The sequence below is a fragment of the Macrobrachium rosenbergii genome, chromosome 21, assembly GCF_040412425.1.
Source record: "Macrobrachium rosenbergii isolate ZJJX-2024 chromosome 21, ASM4041242v1, whole genome shotgun sequence".
Classification (NCBI taxonomy): domain Eukaryota; kingdom Metazoa; phylum Arthropoda; class Malacostraca; order Decapoda; family Palaemonidae; genus Macrobrachium; species Macrobrachium rosenbergii.
The window spans coordinates 62,664,945-62,688,445 of record NC_089761.1 but is presented as its reverse complement, the minus strand read 5'-3'; the positions used below and the strand labels follow the sequence as shown (position 1 = coordinate 62,688,445).

At 39.6% G+C, this 23,501-nt stretch overlaps 1 protein-coding gene across 4 annotated transcripts in view; it reads left to right on the top strand.

Moving 5' to 3' along the window:
* dia (diaphanous related formin 1) overlaps positions 1 to 23,501 on the top strand; it is a 266,481-nt gene that overhangs the window by 52,626 nt on the left and 190,354 nt on the right. For all 4 annotated transcript variants that reach the window (XM_067123916.1, XM_067123917.1, XM_067123918.1 and 1 more), the window contains exon 2: positions 6,241 to 6,378. In XM_067123916.1, coding sequence (XP_066980017.1) covers positions 6,343 to 6,378 — 36 coding nt within the window. In that variant the 5' untranslated portion in view covers positions 6,241 to 6,342. The remainder of the gene's footprint in view (positions 1 to 6,240; positions 6,379 to 23,501) is intronic.

Sequence of the window (23,501 nt, the reverse complement as noted above, 5' to 3'; positions counted from 1 at the left end):
AGGTAGGACAGCCAATACCTGACATTTCAGGTGAGTTACCTTCTGTTGTAGAAGACCTGTCGTTGGCTCCGATCCAACTCCAACTGGATAGTATTCTGAGCTTACTTCAGAAACCAGCTCCTGTAGTGCAAGAACCTATGGACCCTCGGATGTTGCCCGTTTCCTCTGACAAGGAACCAGTGGAAGAGGAATGGCCTACATCAAATTATTCGGCTCTGCTAAGATATTTCTTGGTATGCTATCCTTCGCTTTTTTCTCCGGGCTGGGCCTTTTTGATGTGGCAACCTGCAGGAACTGCCAGATTACCTCTTATGGTTCTGTCTTCTTTATCGAGGAAAGCCTTTGCCCGTATCGACGACTGGTTATTGGAAAAGAGGGATGTCGGGAAAGTGGTTTTCTGTACGCCTCCCTCTTTCTTGATATGGCAGAAGTATCTGTTGTACGCAACTGGAGAAGTGCCTTCCTTGGGAGTCTCTGCCTCCTTTCAAGGCGACTTCTCCAGTCTCATGGAGGCTTCATGTCGCTCTACTCTCTCCTCTACAAGGATTCTTTTTACTGCGTCGGAGCTGGACTATCTTGCTAAGGATATTTTTAAAGTCTTTGAGGTCCTCAGCTTTCTCTATTGAGCAGTTGGGGCTTTAGCAAAGAAGATAGAAGATTGCACCACACTTCAGGAGAACTTCGCTTTGGACTGGTTGGGCGTTCTGGCTTGTGCTGATAGGACAGTGAGAGAAGGCTCTCAAGAGTTGGCAACCATCTTTATCGCAGGCGTTCTGAAGAAGCGAGATTTGTGGTGCTTGTTTACTGCGAAGAGTGTCACATCCTCTCAGCATTCCTCTCTCCTGTTTGCTTCTTTAGACAGGACCAGTTTATTCTCGCAAGAAACTCTGGAATGAGTAACAGCCGAACTCCAGAAGACATCTACACAAGACCTCGCGCAGTCCACCAAGAGGACTAGGACCCCTGCACGAGCTACTTCAACTGCTACAACTGCTAGGACTTCTTCTCCGTTGTCACGCCCAGCCCTTTCGAGGTACTAGAGGTCGATTCCAATCCCGTCCTAGATCCAATCTCCAAACGACACGCCCCATCAAGAAACTTACAGCCAAGTCAGCCCTTTGAGAGTGAGTTATCTGTCCTACGTGTTCCAGTGGGAGCAAGACTCCTTCATTTTTGGAGCAGGTGGAAGAACTGGAATGTAGAGCCATGGGTATTAAAGGTCTTAAAAGAGGGCTATGCAACCCCTTTCAGGGAGAAACCTCCCTAAGTAACCTCTCCCATCAACTTAACGGCCAACTCAGTAGGCTTGGAGAGGGTTTCAGCCCTGTCTCAGGAAGTTTCAGGTCTCCTCGAGAAGCAAGCTGTGGAAGTGGTTGAGGATATAGGCACAGAGGGGTTCTACAACCGCCTCTTCGTGGTTCCCAAGTCATCAGGAGGATGGAGGCCTGTCCTGGATGTCAGTGCTCTGAACTTCTTGTTAAAACAACGAAGTTCAGAATGGAAACTAACCAGTCAGTCTTGTCAGCCATTCAGGGAGACTGGATGGTCACGATCGACATGGAGGAGTGTACTTCCACATTCAAGTTCATCTGGACTCCAGGAAGTATCTGAGGTTCGTGTTCCAGGACAGAGTCTCCAGTTTCAGGCACTTAGCTTCGGCCTCTCCACGGCCCCTCTAGTTTTTACTCGAGTTCTCACCCCTCTGGCGAAATGGATACATCTGATGGGGATAAACATTTCTTTGTACCTCAGTGACTGGCTCCCCCTCAAGATCTCAGGGCATGGAGGACCTTCAGAAGACACTTCGACTTGTTCAAGAACTAGGACTATTAATAAATTTCAAGAATTCTCAACTAGTCCCAACTCCGTCTATTCTATATTTGCGGATAGTGATAGATTCTCTGAGTTTTCAGGCTTTTCCATCCCAACAAAGGATTCAGAATTGTCTCAGAAAAGTCCGAGACTTCATATCTTCCCCATCCTGCTCAGCCAGCGCATGGATGAGTCTTCTGAGAACCCTTTCTTCCATCGAGAAGTTTGTTCCATTGGGCAGGTTGCACGCCAGATTATTGCAATTTTACCTCAAGGCCAACTGGCAAAGGAAGTGTTCCCCGGACTCGTTCATCTTCAACATCACCCCTAAAATCAAAGAGGACCTTCGATGGTGGCTGGTGAAGGATAGATTTGTGACAGGGAAGTCTCTGTCTCCAATGAGCCCCGACCTAACGTTGTTCTCAAATGCTTCAGATCTGGGTTGGGGGGCTCTTCTCAGTGGCATGGAGGTTTCAGGAACGTGGTCTCCAACCGAGGGGAACCTTCTTATCAGTGGAAAGAATTAAAGACAATTCATCTAGCCCTTCAGTATTTGCAGCACAGACTATCAAGAGGTCAGTGACGGTCCATTCAGACAGCATGACTGGCCTGGCCTACATCAGGAACCAAGGAGGGACTCATTCATTTTTGCTCTACAAAGCAGCCAAGGGTTTTCTTCCGTGGGTACTAAGCAACAAGACCCACGTTGTGACCTGCTTCATCCAGGGCAAAATGAAAGTCCTTGCGGACGAATTGAGTCGTGGCAAACAGGTTCTACCGACGGAGTGGACACTCAGTCCACAGGTGTGCAAAACAAAGTTAAGTATATCTTAGTTTAACCAGACCACTGAGCTGGTTAACAGCTCTCCTAGGGCTGGCCTGAAGTGCACCAACCTGTGGTAGCTGTGGGTAAAGCCATCAGTTTGCGACGTCGAGGAACCATTGTCTACCTCTGTATTGTTCTCCTGCTCCGGATCCTCAGGCATGGGCGACGGTTGCCATGCTGCAGGAGTGGCTGGATCTCGACGTATACACCTTCCCTCCCCTCAGCATGGTGAGGGAGATACTGTACTGAAGAAGTTCAGTGCTCACAGCAATAAGTCGATGACTCTAGTTGCTCCCTTTTGGATGCACAAGGAGTGGTTTCCAGATCATCTAAGCCTGCTGATGGATTTCCCAAGACTACTTCCTTCAGACTATCAGGAAGCTGTCAGAACGAAAGGATTTTCAAGGAAGGCTGCAGAAGCTGTTGCTGAGTGTAGGCAATATCTCCTCTTCTCAGACTTCTGTAGCCCAGATCGCAGATTTTCTGTTATTTCTTAGAACCTCGAAAGGGTTAGCAACATCCACCATCAAGGATTACAGGGCTGTGTTGAATTCCTTATTCAAACATAGAGGAGTGGACCTGTCTTCGAATCAAGACATTGGCGACTTGATAAAGTTTTTTAATACTGGTAAACAAGGAAATCATTCTGAAGTTGCTTGGAACTTGGACATTGTCCTCAAATGGCTTTCAGGACTGCTGTTTGAATCTTTAGAATCATCCTCGCTTAGGAACCTGACAAAGAAGACTCTATTTTTGATAGCCTTAGCTATGGCCAAGAGAGCTAGTGAGCTATATACTATTGATAAGAGGATAGATTTTACTCAAGGTAACGAATACTCAATGATTTTGGGTTTCTTGGCTAAGAATGAGGACCCAGCTAACCCCTGGCCATGTTCTTTTTTTGATCAAGAGCCTGTCTGAAATTGTGGGCCCAACCTATCAAAAGAGAGTCCTCTATCCAATAAGGGCCTTATGAGTATACCTAGAGAGAACCAAAGTATTAGAGGTTCCTCCTCAAACTTTTGGTGTTCCGTGAAAGACCTCAGTCGTCCGTTATCTAAGAATGCAATGACATTCTTTTTAAGGTCCATAATTTTGGAATCACATTTGGGGGTTCAGGACGATTTACTGCCCTTATGCAAGGTCAAGGCGCATGAAGTAAGAGCAGTGGCTACATCTTTGGCCTTCAGACGTAATCTGTCTCTCTGTTCAATCTTGCAATTAACATATTGGATATGCAAGTCAGTGTTTGCTATGCTCTACCTGTGTGATATCGAAACAGTGTAAGAAAGATGCAGTACTCTAGGCCCGTTCTTCACAGTTGGCATAGTACTGGGGAATGAAGGGTAGGAGGAATGCCTTCTTTTTCCTCTGCCCACTCTCCTTGAATAAGGATTGTTGCACTTCTTGGGAAGTATGGTGAGCACTGTGTTGTGGGTTTCACCAATCTTTGTTTTTGTTTATGGTTTTGCTTAAAATTTTTTTGTGGTGGTGTAGGTTAAGATTTTATCTGGTCAGTTATTCCTTTGTACTGTGCCCAGGGCAAGGGCATATACACATATTTTGTATATGTGTCTTTTTGGATTGTAGGCTTTGGCAACCTGCAATAGACTCCTACTTTGCAAAGCACCCACTTAAGTAGAGGTGGCTCTTGGCTCTACCATCATGCCACTACAGGTCGAGAGGAGCTTTGGCCAGAGGCAGTACCTGTCTGCCGTAGCTCCCTCACCAGGTAAGGGTACAATGAGCATTTCATGATGCTAGCTAATTTACTATTCCAAATTCTTCTCCATATCTGAGTTTTTTTGGGTAGTATATGTCCATTCATTCCACTGCCTTTCAATGTGGGATTCAGCTGTGTGATTATTTGGTAAGTTACTTATATAAAAATGACATTTTTATAATAAAATAAAGTTTTATATATACTTATCAAATATTGCATGAGCAGAGCCCTCCCTCCTCCCCTCTTATGGACATAGAGCATAAACGAATTGAGCTCTTTAGCTGTGTTGTATCTATTCTTCCCCAAAAGTGGGTGGGGCAGTTTACCTACACCCAAAACAAAGGAGCACTCCACGAATTTTGAATTTTGAGCTGCTGCATAAAGTAGAAACTATAGCTGTGTAATTATTTGGTAAGTATATATAGAACTTTATTTTATTATAAAAGTGTCATTTCTTCCCTTAGAAACCATCAGTACTTCATTGGCATATTGCTGTCATGGATAGGTGTTGGTAACCCTCAAAGATATTCATTTTTGTGACAAAATTTTTCAGGGTGCTGGTTTCCTTTTTCACTTCAGTGATATGGCAGTTTAGCCGATCACTGGCATATACAGTATCAAGTTAGACCATTTTCCATAAACTATTTGAATAGTGAGCATCCACTATTGCTCTTATAGCGTACATCAGCATTTACGTTCTTTGTAGGCACTGCAGTATCACATTGTTCAATACAAGATGTCTTTCATTCCCTTTACTGTAAAATTGCTGAACAGTCTTTCTGACAGTTTTATTGATACAGTACTACTGGAGCAGTAAGTTTTGATGTTTAAATTACAAGTGTAAGTGGTTTTTCTGACAGATTGCCATATATGCATGTTTAAGATTTATCTGTTACAGTACAATAGTTGATTATCTCAGTTAGACATTTATTTACTGGTTGTGTACAGTACTGTATATGTTTTTATCTTTACTCCAGTTTGAATTCGTTCATATTTTCCTTCTGTTCTGTGAAAGCTTGATTTGCAGATCAACAGCCTTTTTAGTATGGTTGATATGAATAATCTCACATTTTCCGTTCTTAAGAATAAAATTTCGTCGAAAATCGTCAAAAATCATTTCTGGATTGACTGTAAACTGCATTAGATGGTTTTACAAAAACTTTGGATTATTCTGCCATTTAAAAATTCAGGCAGTCCTTGGTTAACAACATGCGCCGTAAGCTAGGAAATAATTTCTGATGAATATATTTGGCGTCGTAACCTCGTTGCCTGTAATCTCACATTTAGAATAAGTTTTCATTTTCTGGATTGACTCCCTTAGATGGACAAAAAACTTTGGATTATGATTTAAAAATACAGGCAGTCCTTGGTTATCAGCGGGGTTCTGTTCTGAGGGTGTGATGATAACCGAAAATCGGCGATTTTTGCGCTTTATCGGCAAATTTCGGGCTTATCGGCGCTGAGAACTGCCAATTTTTGTTACTAGACAAGCACCATAAAACCGGATCACCGTTACCTGAGCCCGCCGTTAACCGGGGACTGCCTGTACAGTGAAGTGCTGTACTTGGCCTATCACAGTTTCTAGGTTACATTTTCTTAGAATTGGTTACATATTCTTAAGTGTGTAGAGCCACACATCATTTACATTTACTCTGATTAGGCCTTGGATTTCTTATGGCAAAACAAGACTTAGCTTGTAGTAGTATGTAACAAATTTGCATATTTGTATTCTATTTTAATGTACCTAGTCTATCAAATGAGGTTTTTGTAACTGAAAACCCTTACATTACTATGTCAGCTATTATTAATCTGTATTGCTGCCTTTTATTGAAAATTAATTCACGTTCAATTAGCTTATGAGAATTTCTTTTATTTTCAGGCTAGTGTGTGGCAGTGCAGTAATCCAATGTACCAACAGAAACCTAGTCTAATTTGACCCTAGTAGTGTAGTCTAGTTGTACATGCCACCCTTACCTCCACCATGTCTCGAAACGACAAATCCAAGTCTGGGAGTTTCGTAAGTGTTCACTTTCATTGCATCTTCTCTCATCTTGTGTGCATGGTTTGTGTATCTTGATATTTGCTGTGTTGCTGAGTCATGTTGATCAGGTCAATATTTGCGTGGTATTCATTACTTGTTTTTTCTTATCTGGATTAGTTCTATAACAAAGTAGAGATACTGTAATTGGTATGATAAGGTTATACTGTGAATATAATGATAGGAAATTCTGTAACACTGATGTGCTTCTAGTTAATTGTGTGAGTTCTTGGATGTACAGTACAGTATTTGGATATAGTGTGTTGAATTTAGAAACTAGCTACCATATTGTTTTCCTTGAATGGGAAATTTTCAGGCTGTGCATTGTCTTCCTGTCCTTTTGCTACTATTGTGCAGGATATTGTAATTACAATTTAATATTTGTTAAAAAATAACATAATCCCTCGAAAATATTTTAGTGAAATAGTTTTGTAAGAAATCATTTATTTGAGTGATTTTGAGAAATGAAGTGAATTATAAGAAATTGGGAAATGTAGAGAACTCAAGTTGTTTCGGTGTGCTCATTGTTTCTTAAGCAAAAGATTGTGAATGATTTTCCCCAGTTTATCCATAATGAGTATTATTACTGCTTAAAGTATGATGGCCTTAGTGTGTAGCAAACTTGTTTCGAAGTCAAAATCATTGTAATAGAAATCCTGCCAACTGTAATGATGTGCATTAATGGATAAAAGTTATTTATTACTTCATTTTGGTATACTGTTAACTTTATTCTTTTAGTTTCAGTCCAAATAGAACGATGACAGAGAAACCTGACTCTTAGAATAGATATAGAAATTAAGCCGTTGAATGTTATAACCCAAAGGCAGTTTCCATTGCTACTCTTAGTGATCCTACTTATGCCCTACACAGTTAGAAATCTCTTGAAAAAGGTTTACATAATTATAGTTTGATGAAAATCAACATGATAAATTATTTTTTCTTCAGGTTCCTTCTTACTAACAACTAGTGTTGATAGTGGAAAGCACACCAGGCCCAAAACATTTTTTTAAATGTTAAACTGCAATGTATAAATGATGTTGATGGTAATAGGGAGGAGGCTTTAGTGGCGTGGTCATTAATTAATTGACATGGTCATATGATAAACACTTTCATTATAAGTTTGATTATGCTAAGTGCATCTGCGTATCAACTTTTGCGTATATCAAAACATTTTTGCCAGTGTTTACTGTAGCAAACACCTCCTCCATATCAATAAGCAATATTATTTTGTTCCTACATAAATACAAAACATCATTCTTTATATAGGGATTTAGCTTGTGAATGCAAGCTGGAACAGCCAGTTAACTTTCATACAAGGTCGTTAATTACTGACAGTAGGGGGGAAACCCCACCCACGCGTCAATCTGCACTCCATTTTGCTTTCGGCCTCCACTGGGTGGCAGTGTCTGCTGTACTCCCTGCCCAACTGACACCGTTAGCTCTCCATGGTTTTTCTTTTTGAATGCTTTTTGAAATATAATTTGTGTTTGTCATAATAAAATGTGAACCCCTCAATTACAAAAGCCTAGTACTGTGGAAAGGAAGCTACTAGCCCATCGAGGTACAGTCTAGGGATTGCCATTTGAGACACTTTTCCTAATCCCGGGATTTTGGGAAAAGGTTAGTGTTTTCCCGGGATCCCGGGAAAATCCCGAGAAATTCCTGGATTTCATAAAAAAATTAATTTTTGTATTTTAGGAATGAAATATTGCAAGACTCATAGCACGTGATTATTTAATTATTCTTAAAGCATTGGAAGAGACATATCCAAAATATATAATGCAAAAAAGAAGCATTCAATGAAATTAACAAGCAGAAAATTAAGACTGATTAAACACAATTTTATGCAGAGTAGTTGCTCCTGAAATAAGATAAGAAACCGGCACATCTTTTTACACATTATATGAAATTATCTTATACGATCACATACGTTTGTAAAATAACCCTGGCGAAAGAAAAATTATCAATGTTCATTACAGATAACAAAATTCTTAAATCAAAAGGACTGTATACGATCACATGCTTTTGTAATATAAACCTGGTGAAAGAAAATTGATTAATGTTCATTACAAATAACAAAATTCTTAAATCAAAGAGACTGTCTTCAAACGACTCCGAAAAGCGTAAACTTACATGAAACCTGCCTCTATGGCAGTTATATAAAAAAAAATAAAACAACAAGAAAACTATATATTCATATAACACTTTTCTGATAAAATAACAAATGTAGGAAAATAATACATTTGCTTCTAGCTGTTACTACAAACTACTCTGACTTGAAATATGCACGTAGAAAACTCAAACAATTTACACTTTTATCACTTAGACGAGTTCTAAGTCTCGTGATAAACAGTCCTACAGCTGAAAAAGCTCTTTCTGCTTCGACAGATGTGGGTGGTATAGATTCTAATGCAGCTGTTATCTTTGTTATGTTTGCTGTCTTTTCTCCAGTTGCTTCAAAAATTTCAAACTCTTTAGTTATGCTCCTGCTAATCGCCTGACTTGTTTGGGTTGTTTTAGGGATGCACCCTGTTTCTTTTTTTATGACTCCCTCTAATTTCTTTGCTGTTCGGCTTTGATTTGGGTCAGCTGACTGAGACATCCCTTCTTCTTCGGATTCGGATGAAGCAAACATTTCGTCACTGTTGTCGTCATAAAGGCGAACAAGAAGTCGTTTTGCTGCAGACAAAAGAACACTTTTCGCTGGCAGTGCTTCTAAATCAGTGTCTCCTGATGATCGGCTTTCTTTAGAATACATTATGCCATTTTTCATGTATTTTAGTAACCCAATTAGTGCTTTTTGCCTTCTTTCATTTAGTCTAGATATTAATGCTTCTTTCAATTTCAATGAAAAGGCAGAGTTTTGTTCATGAAGTTCCTCAATGATGAAAGAAAAAACTCCTTCAGCACTCAGAAGTGTCACATCTCGACTACAAAGTTTCTCAGAGCCTAACTGGATAGGTTTCAAAGCACGAACGATAGCAGCGAGTGCAACATATTCTGCTTCACTTAAAGGGTTATTTATTTTATAGTCAATCAATGTTTCTTCTACTGGAGACCTCAGATCTAAGAATCGTTCAAGCATAGCAACTAAACTATTTCATCTTGTCTTGCAATCAAGTAACAGGTGGATACTTTCACGATTTTCAGATTTTACATAACTCTGCAAAGTATCGTTTTTTACTGGAGACTTGCGAATTATGCGAGCAATCTTTCTCACTTTGTCAATGGCAGTAGCTACATTAACTGCATTTGAAACCAGATCGCTCCTGATGTGACTTGCGGCTTGTGCTTCGTTCTGACCATGTTCAGTGTTTATGCCAGATCTTAAATCTTCTGTTTCTTGACAATCATCTTCTTCTAATTCTTCAACATCAGTTTCGGCACTTGATTCCACTTCTGTAACGTCGGTTTCATGAAATGTCTGCTTCTTGTATAAAACATCACAAACAGCAAGATGTATAGCATGTGCATAGCACAGCTGATGTTCACAGTCAACACACCATCCAAATTTTACCATAACGCTCACCCCATCTGTAACAACTGCAACAATATGCCTACCTAGGGATAAACTAAACTCAGACAGTTTGTTCTCTACTTCTTCAACAGCTTTTTCAGCAGTCATGCGTCCATTAATTGTTACCATTCCCAAGTTCCAAAATTTATCTTTATCTTGATGAATATTAATATTCAGATATCTTTTGTTTTTAAGAGAGGAATATTCATCCAATGGCAGACTGAACCTCTTTCCACTCTTCAAAGATCGTTGCATTTCCATCATAACAACCTCTTTTGCAATTTCATACTGTTTATATACTAATTGCATAACATGATTCGGATTTTTTGGAAGAAGAATACCTTTATCACTGAAGGCTTGACTAATAAATTCACTTTTACAGACGGCACCGGGAGGAAATACATCTAAAGCTACAAGTTTAGCTACCATTTCTTCTCTAGTGTTTTTCTTCACGAAACTGTGCAGTGTAGGCTGAGCCTGAGAATAAGCACTCATGAAACGCTTTGAAGAATTAGCAGATTGTGTTTCATAAGAGACATCTGATTGTGTCGGGCTTGGTTTCTCTATAGAATGTTTGCTTTTTAGATGCCGAAGCAAGCCACTTGTCGAACCACCTGTACACTTTATTACAGCAGCACACTTTTTGCATTGTGCTTCATCAGTAACTCCCTTAGAAGACTTACTAATACTTCTGTCGAAGTATTCCCATACAAATGTTTTATGTTTATCTTTCTTTGACATTGTGAGAAGGAAAGGTTGCAAAATTAAAAAAAAAAAAATTCACAGCACTTTTAGTAGGGTTTAAGTGAGCGAAACAACAACTCAGAAGCTGACGAGTAACTGAGGCAACTCGCCCGTCTCAGGCTGCCTCACAGTGCAGATTTCAGACATACACGTATGAAATACGTTTTTAACAGTGTTAGGTATGAAAAACGTTTAGAACAGTGTTAGGTACACTTCTCCTCCTACGGCAATAACTGCTAATATTGAAAATGTATTATTTTTTTCGTTTGCACATATTTTAATAGAGGCCGGGATTTCCCGGGAAGAAAAATAAAATCTCGGGAATTTTCCCGGACAAAAAAGCAACGGTAACCCGGGATCCCGGGATCCCGGGAAACAATCCCTAGTACAGTCGACCCCGCCTATTCACGGTTCTGGATTCGCGGCTTCACCTATTCGCGGATTCTTCTGTGGAACGTATATCCACATTATTCACGGCAAATTCTCCTATTCGTGGAATTTTTCATAGAGAGGTATTCACTAATTACTGTTTTTATATAAGAAACTTACCCAGTAATTACATAGCTATTAGTTTCACTTGTTCGGCAGCTGAAAATTTTGAAATTTGCAGGTCGCGCTGGTTTTTTCGGGTTAGGTGACATGTCCTGCCCACTTCCGGGGGGAAAGAGAGGAACCACTTAGCAAAGAGTTCAGTTTGTTTCTGCCGGATGATGACTGAAATCCAGTGGTTGGCAGCAGCTTGAATTTTAGAATTCTTATTTGTCTGGCTGTTCTTTTATCGACAATTGGTGAAGTATTCTTTTGCTAGCCTTACGGCCTATTTACTCAGTGATAGGCAGAACTTTATCATCAGATTACGACCTTTTTTCCCATTTTTGGACTTGCTTTCGGATTTTGATAATGTCTGACACTAGTGTTTCTAGCTTTAGGTATTGCAGCAAAGGCTGCTATACGTGACTGACAAAGGAATCTTATGACTCACACACGATGTGCATTGAATGTAAGGGATAGACGTCAAGGTCAACATGAGATTTGAATTAATTGTTGAATCGATCACCCAATTAGCTTCTTCAGTTGAAGTGCTCATGGATAATAAGTGATTCAGACTTGCCTGGTAGTGCCCAGTGCAGGTGCAGTATTAGTGGAGGAGGTGGCTGTTCGGCCCGCTGATTCTCCTATACTCCCTGCCATACTCCCCAGCACCTGGAAGGAGTCAAACTGTTATCCTAAGGGAGGTCAGTGGGGTCTGCCCACAAGCAGTCGCCCCCTCGGTTCAGTCTGTTGACGTATTCCAGACTGCAATCAAAGGTCATTGGAAAGGCCTTAAAGTGGACATGCATTGTATGTCTTCTAGTTCTGAGGATCTAAGTCACGACCGCTGAAAAGGCGTGCAGTAGACGTCGTAAACTCTTCTCCTGGACCTTGCAAGAAGAGTAAGGATCCTGAACACCCGTCACTGGGACGGCCTGGAATGTTTTTCTTCAGGTAACTTCTTTGCTGAGGATCGTCTTTCAGCGCCAAAGCGTCAGTTGTCTCATAGGCACTCTTCATCTTCTAGAAGAAACTCTTCCAAGGATCATAGTTTAGAGCCTGAGCACCCAGCAGTTGTCAATCATTGATTACGGAAGTGAAGGCAGTCCCTGGTTTACAGCGGGCTCGGTTAATGGTGATTCAGTTTTACGGCGCTTGTCTAGTAATGAAAATCTGCAATTTTCAGCGCCGAAAATCTCTGATTTCCGCTTATCAGTGCCGATACATACCTAACAGAGGTGCCGATAAGCCCTGGGGCTGATTTTCGGTCAGCGGCGATTTTCGGTTATCATCACACCCTCAGAATGGAACCCCCTCCGATAACCGGGGACTGCCTGTATATGGTTCAGCGTCAGGCGTAGCACTGAAAATATTAGATCCAACTCACAATGAAGGACTAAGAATATGCACAGGAGCATTTAGATCCTCACCAGTTTCCTCTGTACAAGTTGAATGTAGCAAACTGCCACTGTATCTCCATAGAGTATTCATAACAATGAAAAATGCATTAAAAATCAAGACAAACGATTCACCAACAAAAAATCTATTTGATCTAGGGGATATATTTATAAACAGTCATTCACCACCTTTCCCAGTTAGAGCTAATAGAGTGTTTAAGTCACTGAATATAAATATAAAAATACAGTATCTTCAACAGTAAAATTAGCACCACATTGGACTTGTGAATAAAGTAGACTTGCACACACTTGAAATATTTATCAAAAAGTTGCTCATATACCCCAGAACACCATAGACAGAAAACTATAGATCATATAAGACAAAAAGTTCACATTATGCAATATATATAGATGGGTCTAAATCGCATCACAGTAGGATATACAACTATATCCCAGAACAAGACATATTAATTCTCTACCCAGTACAGTATAATGCCTCAGTCTTCACAGCAGAGCTGTGTGCATTTGCATTAACCATCAGAATTATAAAGGAAGTATCTTTCAACAGATTTGTGATTTTTAGCAGCTCAAGAAGCGCTATAGAAGCCGTTCAAAATTACTACCCAAAAAATAACATTGTACAGTAGATTAATTATGAACTCCACAAACTGTATAACAATGGAAAAAATATTGAAATTTATTGGATTCTGGCCCATGTAGGGATTCAAGGAAATGAAGAGGCTGATAAAACAGCCTAAGAAGCAGTCCACATGACAAGAGCAAATGTAAACATCCCTATTAGTGATTATATAAGGTATATAAAAAACAATTATTGTAAATAAATGGCAAAGTATGTGGAATGAGGGACCTATAAATGATAAATTGAAACATAAAGTCCTGTGTTGAAAAATGGAGTGCATCATATCAGAGAGAGACACACACAAGTAATTCTGATACATCTTCAAATAGGCCATACTCGTTTGACACATGGACACTTGATGAGCAGCCCACATAACCCTCCTCCCAGATGCTTAGAATGCAAAGTGATAATGACAGTCAAACATGTATTGTGTGAATGTCCAAAATATAACCAACAGCGATTTTCAACTTTTGAAAATAAATCGATGTCAGAATCTTCTGCATTTTCAATCATTCCAATTTTAATAATCGTGTAGAACTGTAATTTAATTGATAAAACATAAGAATAAATAAGTAAATAATGAAAATACACAAACCCTTGGGCCGTTCAATGAATTAAAAAAAAAACGAAAATTAAAAATTTTACTTAACTTACCCTGACTTTAAACCCTTAAAAGCCGACTTAACTTACCCTGACTTTTAACCCTTAAAAGCCGAGCCTCTGTTTACAAAAGTGTCTCCCGTATGCCGACGGGGTTTGAGAGTTAGCGCCAAAGCGGAAAGAAAGTTTTTTAAAAAAATCACAGCACGCTTAATTTTTAAGATTAAGAGTTCATTTTTGGCTCCTTTTTTTCCTCATTGCCTGAAATTTAGTATGCAACCATCAGAAATGAAAAAAATATCATTATCGTATATAAATATTGGAATATATGACAGCGCAAAAAAAATTTTCATATAAATTGTTTACAAATTGCGCTGTGAGCAAAACAGTTAAAGCTAATGAGTTATTTTTTTTTCATTGTATTGTACACTAAATTGCAATGATTTTGGTATATAACAAATTGTAAAACGATCAAAGCAACATAGAGAAAATATTATCACAAAATGATGCATGAATTCGTAACGAGCGAACGTAAAAAAAAGTTTTTTTTTTTTTTTTAAATTCACCATAAATCGAAATATTGTGCTAGAGACTTCCCGTTTGTTGCAAAATGAAGGTAAATGATTGAATATTACTAGAATGTAAGAGTTTTAGCTTACAATTGCATTTTTCGACCATTTCGGTTGAGTCAAAGTTGACCGATGGTTGAAATTTTGGCACATCGTGATTTATATGAAAATGTGTCAAAACTGATAAAAGCTACAACCATGAGTTATTTTCTGTTGTATTCTACATGAAATTGCACACATTTTCATATATAAAACTTTATGTAATGGCTAATATAAAATGGTGCAAAAATTACAACAAAGTGACCAAAGAATTTCTGAGATTTTCAGCAGAGTTAGCGCGCGCAGACGTAAGGAAAAAGTTTTTTAAAAAATTCACCATAAATCGAAATATTGTGCTAGAGACTTCTCGTTTGTTGCAAAATGAAGGTACATGATTGAATATTACTAGAATGTAAGAGTTTTAGCTTATAATTGCATTTTTTTACCATTTCGGTTGAGTCAAAGTTGACCAAAGGTTGAAATTTTGGCACTTATCGTGATTTATATGAAAATATGTCAAAATTTATAAATGCTATAACCATGAGTTATTTTTTGTTGTATTCTACATGAAATTGCACACATTTTCATATGTAAAACTTTATGTAAGGCTTATAGAAAACAGTGCAAAAATTATGACAAAGCGACTAAAGAATTTCTGAGATTTTCAGCAGAGTTAGAGCGGATGTAGGGAAAAAGTTTTTTACAAAAATTCACCATAAATCGAAATATTGTGCTAGAGACTTCTCGTTTCTTGCAAAATGAAGGTAAATGATTGAATATTACTAGAATGTAAGAGGTTTAGCTTACAATTGCATTTTTCGACCATTTCAGTAGAGTCAAAGTTGACTGAAGGTTGAAATTTTGGCACTTATCGTGATTTATATGAAAATGTGTCAAAACTGATAAAAGCTACAACCATGAGTTATTTTCTGTTGTATTCTACATGAAATTGCGCACATTTTCATATATAAAACTTTATGTAAAGGCTAATAGAAAACGGTGCAAAAGTTACGACAAAGTGACTAAAGAATTTCTGATATTTTCAGCAGAGTTAGCTGATGCTTTCTTTTGGGATAAGAAAGAAATTTGCGCATGCGCAGCTGGGTCATGCTTGTAAACAAAACAACAGCGTGATCTGTAAACTCCCAGCATCCCTCAAGGCGCGTGATTTAAAATTTTTCGCAAACGAGGCCTATAAGTATTTTTCCGCGAATACTGTATTTAAAAAAACTTTTTGTAGTCGACGTATTTTACGTCCACTCGGCACCCGACAAACAACTTTTGTCGACGTAAAATACGTCCAGTCAGCGTTAAAGCATTAATATTCCTTATTTTTTTTGTGCATGTATAGAAACATGAGTAAATGTATTTAATGTGTGTATGTGTTCCAGTGTAAAAGCATGTGCTTTTGTGCAAGTTTTTTTTTTTCCTTTTTATTTCATTTTCACACATCTCGCCAAAAAACCTTTTTGGTCCCAGTGCTTGGCCTATGGCCTAGACCTGGTATTTCATTCTAATCCTTTGGGCCAGCCCTATGAGAGCTGAGAGTCAGCTCAGTGGTCTAGTTAAACTATTTTATTAACAGAATAATAATTTAGACCTGCAAGAGTTTCGGGACCAAGTGATGGAGCACCCCATGGTGTTGATGAGCAACTGCACTATGGTCGTGGCATATGTCAACAAACAGCGTGGGGAACTGGTGTCTGTCCAGCTGCACAGGTTGGTAGTGTAGTGCACAAGTGGGCAGTAGCACGCTCAGTGGAACTGTCAGCGAAGTACATTCTGGCATCTGCGAATGTGGTGGCAGACAAGTTCAGTGACCATAGCCAGGTGATATGGACAGAGTTGGTACACCAAGGGATTGTGGAGGGACTCTTCAAGTTATGGGGGAGTCCCAACTATGATCTCTTCATGACCTGGTACAACAGAAAGTTACCGGTGTTCTGCTCAACTTAGAGTCTTACATCTTCCCTATGTTTTGTCTGATTTGTCAGGTGATCAACAGGACTCTGATCACCCTAATTTCAGATTGACTTTGTTGTCTCCCGGTGGCTACACGCTGAGTGGTTTTTAGACCTGCTGGCTCTGTTATCTGAGGCTCTGAGAGAGATTTCCCATGGCACAACCTTTGTGCCAGCTGAACATCGAGAGGTATCACCAGACGGTGAAAGTGCTGGCACTTGATGCCTGGAGACTATACAGCATCTCCTGCAAGCGATGTAAGGGCTTTCTTCTCTTACACAATTGGAGGTTTATTGTCTCCGACACTTTGGCTTCCTCCAAGCCTTCTTCAAAAGTAATAACGCAAACTCATTACTACAAGTCCGGAAGTGTAGCAGTTGCAACATTCCATTTGTCCAAAAAGCTAGAGGTGCAGGATTCTTTCCTCAGCTCTTCCAGACCAGGAAGGTATTCCTGGATGGATAGAACCAAACCAATTGGTTCAGAGGTTTGCCCAGACTCTCCCCACCAATAGGTAAGTCTCTTATGTAAAGACTGTAGGTTTGTATTTGTGTTGGGACAAATAGCAAATTTTTGAAGTAATTTGTATTTTTCCTAACATACAAACATAAAGTTCTTTACCTTCAAGTCCCTCTTCAGCCACCCCTCGTTCTGGTACCTGGGCCGAAAGGCAAAGTGTAGACTGATGAGTGGGCTGGGCTTCCCCACTTCTGTAGGTAGTTAACAACCTTGTCTGAAAAGTTAACAGCTGCTCCAGCTCGTGCTTGCAAGCTAAATCCCATGTAAAGAACTTCTGGCTTGTATGTTAGCAAAAATACAAATTACTCTAAAAATTTGCTATTTTTCCTAATAATGTATACAAGCCTGAGTTCTATACATTTACGTACTACCACAGCCACCCCTCATTCTGGTACCTGGGCCGAAAGGCAAAGTGGAATGGAAGTTAAGTGGCCATTCTAGCTCGCGTTCGCAAGGTAAATCCCTATGTAAAGAATTCATGTTTATATGTTAGGAAAAATATAAATTGCTTTAAAAATTTGCTATTTTAATTATTTTTGTTGGTATGTCACTTACTCCAAGTAACTTACCAACATTATCCTCTGTTATTTCCAATCTTGATGTTTTCCAAGCAAATTAAAATTTCTGAATTTATTATCCAAAAATCCCTCAGCTTTAGTGTTTAATGTACACTAAGTAAAATATATCCATTATCAAAACATTCTTATATTGGTTCTGATGTTATTAGGATGCAGTGCCAAAATGAAACACTAACACATTAGTCCACTCCTCATTTGATGATGTGGGCTCTGAGTATAAATTGCCCATGCTTTTAAAGGTAGGGTAGCTAAAGACTATATGAGAAATTTACATAAAATTACCATATTGATTTTCTTTTATTCCCAAGTGGGTACAGTATTTTAAATAACATTTTTTAAATTGTTCTTGTCTCTATTATGATAGCTGTATTCCCTGCGTCAGGTGGGAGTACAATAGTGTGTGGAAACTAAAAAAAATTGTACAGCCTTTTAGATTGAACCATCAATTACTCCATCACTTTTAGGTGAACTGTTGGTTGGAGTGTATTGTTTTCCAAGCAATTTTTCTCTGTCCTCAGCCTGCAAGGACATACTGGATAGTCTTGTTGATATAAGTATTGCTGGTTTTGATTTTGTTTGATATTAATTTGGATTGTTTATTATGTAGGATGGAGATTCTGGAAGATAAGAAAGCATAGGATGTGTAGGGTAAGAGAGTGTAACACCTGACTGTACTCTTTAGCTTATAATGGTCTTGATACTTGTATGTGCTTAAAGCTAACAACAACTGAGGGTTACTTTCAAAGCTAGGATAGGAAGTAATGATAGAATGAAATGCTTTTCTAGTTTTCATGAATTGTCAGAGTAGTTCTTCTCCCTCTTCCAGTGCACCAAGTAATCCATCTCCCTTTAGATATTTTTCTTCACTACTTAAGAGCTCCTCATATCATTCATGACATGAGGTTTAGAAAACCAGTATCCGATGTAGCAAGTCTTAGGACTAAGTCCAAAAAGTTTAGTAATGTACCACTGCTACACTTGCTTCATTACCAGCACAAATGATTTGCTCTTTTTAGGTTTCTCCCTTGCAGCAGAGGAGGAGCCAGTGCCCTCCCTCCCTTTTTGCCGTAACATAGCCCCGTCCCTGTGACTCTCCCCTCACTTTTGGAGGTACAGGGAAGTGGGGTACATCAGGAAGAGGAAGTGATGTATGCCCATCATCATCTTCCCCTGGACAACCTGGCACAAGTTGCGAACAGATGGGCACTTGATTGACAAAGGATGCATGCAGTAAGATCAAACAGAATTAAGCTAGGCAGGGTGTATATGAATTAATTGTAGATCAGCTGGCTCGATATAGACCTAGTTCTGTCTCCCAGGCCTTCTAGGAGGCTGCAGACTTTAAGCGATCACTATCCAGGACCCTATTCCAGATCTGTCCCTCTTTTGATGACGTCTCTCTAGAAGGGTGCGTTGACGGCTTCCTGAGGGTGCTCTTTTAGCACCAGACTGTCTTTCATCTTCTCAGCCCCCCAAATGTTCTGGGCATGCCAGTCCGTTCCCACATCATTTGTCCGATATGGAGGAGGTTTATTCACCCAGCAGAGATTGAGCATTTGAGCTTAATTGATCTGCTCATTCTAGATCACAGCTGCTTTTGGCGAAGCACCATGCTAAGGCATCATGTTTGATTTCTTGTTTTCATCTGGCATTGCCCTGCCTTTCTTGATCCAATTCTTTTGTGCCTGAGACTCCTCACAGGCATTCTAGGAATGTTTGGGAATTCATTGTGATTGCATTCTCTTCGGACACTGGAATCCCTCCTGGTCTCCTTGTGTATACGCTAGGTTTCTTCAGGCTTCTTTGAATCTTCAAGGTCTCCATTACAGCACTGATGTTTGGCATTTCCCAAAAAAGGCAATTGATCCTGCACCTTTGACTGCTACTGTTCCAGTAGCACAGAGTACTGGTTTTGTTCCTTCTCAGCCAGGTTTTTCGTTGTTGGCACTTCTGACAAATTTAGCGCTGGTGCCAGCAGTCACATCGTTGGCATTATAGTGTATAGTGCACTAGTGCTGAGTTATCTGTGCCAAGGAGTAAGCTGTCACCAGGTCAGCCTCTTCCACAAAGGAAGTTTTTGCTTTTAATTAAAGTCTCATTTAGAAGAGTGGTAACTTTATTCATCCTATGGTGTTAGGGTTTCTGCTTCAGCTGCCACCTCTCCTCTAGTTATTTCCTCTGTGAATCCTCAGGCTCCCAAGTTTGCCTCTGATAGGGAAGAGGAACAGGTTTCGTCGTTGGCTCTTTTAAGGTATATTAACCCCTTTACAGCACAGGACTGATCTCGATTATTAAAAGGTCTCTTCAATGACTTAGAACCTCCTCAGTCATAATTCTTTTGGTTCTGGTTTGGCAGATTGTAATATATACTGTAATGTGTTTCCTTCATCATTGTAAGAAGCTTTTGTATGGTGACAAATGGTGATATTTGATTTCCAACTTACAGGATAATTTTAGGACGAGGAGTAGATCTTGACTAGATTAGACTTACCTATTCATTTCATTAAGTATGAACCTTTCAGTGTATGCCACTGAGTGTTACAGGCTGGTGCTTTCACTTGCCCTTCATGTGTAAGATTAAATAAAAACTACTTGAACTGAGGATGCTCTCCTATTATTGGACTATGTATGGCCAAATGAACAGGTAAAGCCCCTAGCATAGAATCACAATTTTTTTTTTTATAATCTTTTAAAACCTTGGTACAGTGGGTCCCCAGTAATTGCGGAGGTTAGAGACCACAAATACCTGTGTTAAGCAAAAATCTGTGATAAGCTGGAACACCTGTCAAAAAATACTTAATACTTTAATAGTTCAAACACCAAAGACTCCCCTCTAAAAATGTTTATAACTGCCTATTTTAATAGTTCAAACAGCAAATATACCTTAAACTATCATCCTAAAACCCTTTAATATAATTTCAAGGTCATCTTACAACATTTTACCCTTAAAAACATGGCTTACAGCTACATGTGAAAAGTAAACTCAAGTCCCCCTACGTTCAAACACAGCCATTTTCTCTCATACAGTATTGGAGCTCTCCCGTTTTCTTTTTTTCAGATGGGGAAACATTGGGAATTCACATGTAGAGTTCAATACTTTACAGTACTTAAATATTTAAATATGAATTGAAAAAAACTACAAAATTATAAATGCAAATAACAGTGATAAAATATTCTCGTGTGTATGTACGTATTACGATTTGCTAATTTTCATACATTGATATTAATGTAAACACAGCAAAGTATCGATAAAATGTTATTTCACTAACAGAATCCATTTGTACTGTACAGTATTATAATGATCTGTTATTGTAACATGTATATTAAAAATCAATCGTCCCAACTGTTGTAATGTTTACGTTCTGAGAATCAGCTGATTAAGCCTGCTACCGAAAGAATGAAGAATATAATTTTCCAATTGCTAAAAGAAACGAGTGTATTAATGGAATTATTATTTTTAATTTTATACATAAAAGTTTATGATACAGAAAAGGGATTTTGACAAAGGAAAAATCTATTTCTGAGGGAGGCCCTGTGTCACCCGGTGAAATATCCATCCAGCACATATTTCTAGGTAAATTCTTTTACTAAATATACCAGAGAAAAAGCTATCAGGAATGCTGGGGTTACTACCCCCAGATCGATCATCTATAATAAAATAGACGTCGGTATAGTTAAGGGTGAGTGATTGTTGTCACTGCCACAGGACTGCACTCTGAAGATATCCCAATGACAAAACCCCGGAACGTGGGGAGCTGATCCAGCGCCCATACTCACCCGCCCGCCAAGCGACGACACCAGCGCCATCTGAACTCATTCCAGGCTAGCACCCCCCCACAAGCTTGGTATGCCTATTCGGGGAGGGAAACCTAGATCCTGGGGGGGTCACCGGGTGACACAGGGCCTCCCTCAGAAATAGATTTTTCCTTTGTCAAAATCCCTTTTCTGAGCTCGTCCCTGTGTCAGCCGGTGAAATCATAAAACAGAGAATCATACCAAGTCTTGGTGAAAGTCTAAAAGTGATAAAGATTTAGGTGATCATGTATAAAAACACCATTATTAAAAATAATTTTAATTATCCCCAAAATATAATTAAATACTACAGGTATAGCAGAACAACTGAGTTATGACTAGGGATATAATTTATACTAAAATAAAGGACATGAGAATCAACTATATACATCATTAATACTATAGTGGCGAGGTACTGACACTAAATAAAAGACAAAACTTATAAGGGTACCTGCGGCCTTAAAACTAAATCTCAGTGAGTATAACATATCACATACTTAAAACTAACACCGCAAGATTGTACATTATAATATTAGGAGCCAGGCTGTGAGGCATGTCTGGTCCAGGAGAAAATGGCAGGGCAAATAAATGAGGCAGGCGGGCGGGGAAAGGATAGGGATTAAGGATTAATTTAAGGTGGAGGATAATGCTCCTACAGCCACCGTAGGGAATTTCAGAGCTTCCAGTGATTTCAGATAGTGGCGTTTAAACACTGATGGAGATTTCCAACCCGTGTAATTTTTCAGCTCAGCGAAATTCATATTATGAAAATAATTAGAAGAGGTAGCCACCGCTCGGATATCATGAACCTTAGGGACTGAATCCGGGTTAGCTTTCTTAATAAAGTACAGGATTTGTTGTCTTATAGCCTTTAAAGAAAGTGTTCCACCTTTTTCCCTGATAAAAGAGGACCAGACAAACACTGAGAAGTTCTTTGTAAGTAGGCCCTCAAGGTAGCGACTGGGCATAAGGACAGGTCTTGTGGAAGAGGACAACCTTCCAGGGGACCACCTATCCTGAGGGTCTTCGTTTTTGCTAAGAATCTGTGATCTGGGGAAAGCAGAACTTCTCCTGACGGGAGGAAATCTACGTGATTGACACCTCTAGAGAGAGCAGACAGTTTTGAAATTCTGGCACCTGAAGCTAGACTAATTAAGAACAAGGTCTTTCTTAACAGATTTAAATAAGAACATTGATCATTATTAATTTCTGAGGCTAATTTTAGAACATCATTAAGGAACCAGGAAACCGTATGAGGACGGGTCATTGGTCGCAAACGGGCACATGCTCTAGGAATGGATGAAAAGTATGAATCTGTTAAATCAACCTTAAAGCCATGCAAAAACACCTTTTTTAAAGCTGATTTTGCTGTGGTTATGGTGGCCAGGGCCAGACCCTTTTCAAACAGTGACCTGAAGAATGATATTGCCAAATTGGCGGTCACGGTTTGGGCTTCAGATTCCTTTAAAAGGATGCCAACTTTTAACTCCTGAGTCATACTGTCTGAGGGTAGAATCTCTTTTATCTGATTCAAGAAACAGAGTATTAATGGGATCAATATCCGCCCCTCTCTGAGCGGCGAATTTCATAAAGTCCATAAAGCCAGGGCATTCAGAATTTTGAGAAGCTGACACAGTCCTTGTTTGCACTATTTGAGTCAGCTGTGGCTTGGGTATTTGATGACATCGTAACTTGAGCTCCAGAAGAAGAGGGAACCAATTGCTCTTCGGCCAGTTGGGGGCTACCAAGGCCACTTGGCCTTGAATGACCTGAGCTTGTGCAACACCGGCATCAGTAGGTTTATTACGGGAAACAGATAAATTTTCTGCCAATTGTTCCAGTCTAAGGACATTGCATCCGTGGCGTGAGCTTGAGGGTCCAGGTTGGGAGCAACATAACAAAGAAGGCCCGGAACCTGACGGCGGATCCATTCGAAAGAAGCCTTGTCCAGGGACCATTCTGACTCCAGCGGAGCTGTTCTGGACAGGGAGTCTGCAATAACATTCCAGACCCCTGCTAGATGGGTAGCTGACAGGTGCCAGTCGTGTTTCTCCGCTAGTGAGAAGATGGCTATCATCACTTGGTTTATCCGGCTTGATTTGGGACCCCCTCTGTTTATGCAATGTACTACTACCGCGCTGTCCAACACCAGCCTGATATGAACCTGGTTGGCGGGGCGAAGTTTTTTCAGGGTTAGAAATACTGCCATCGCTT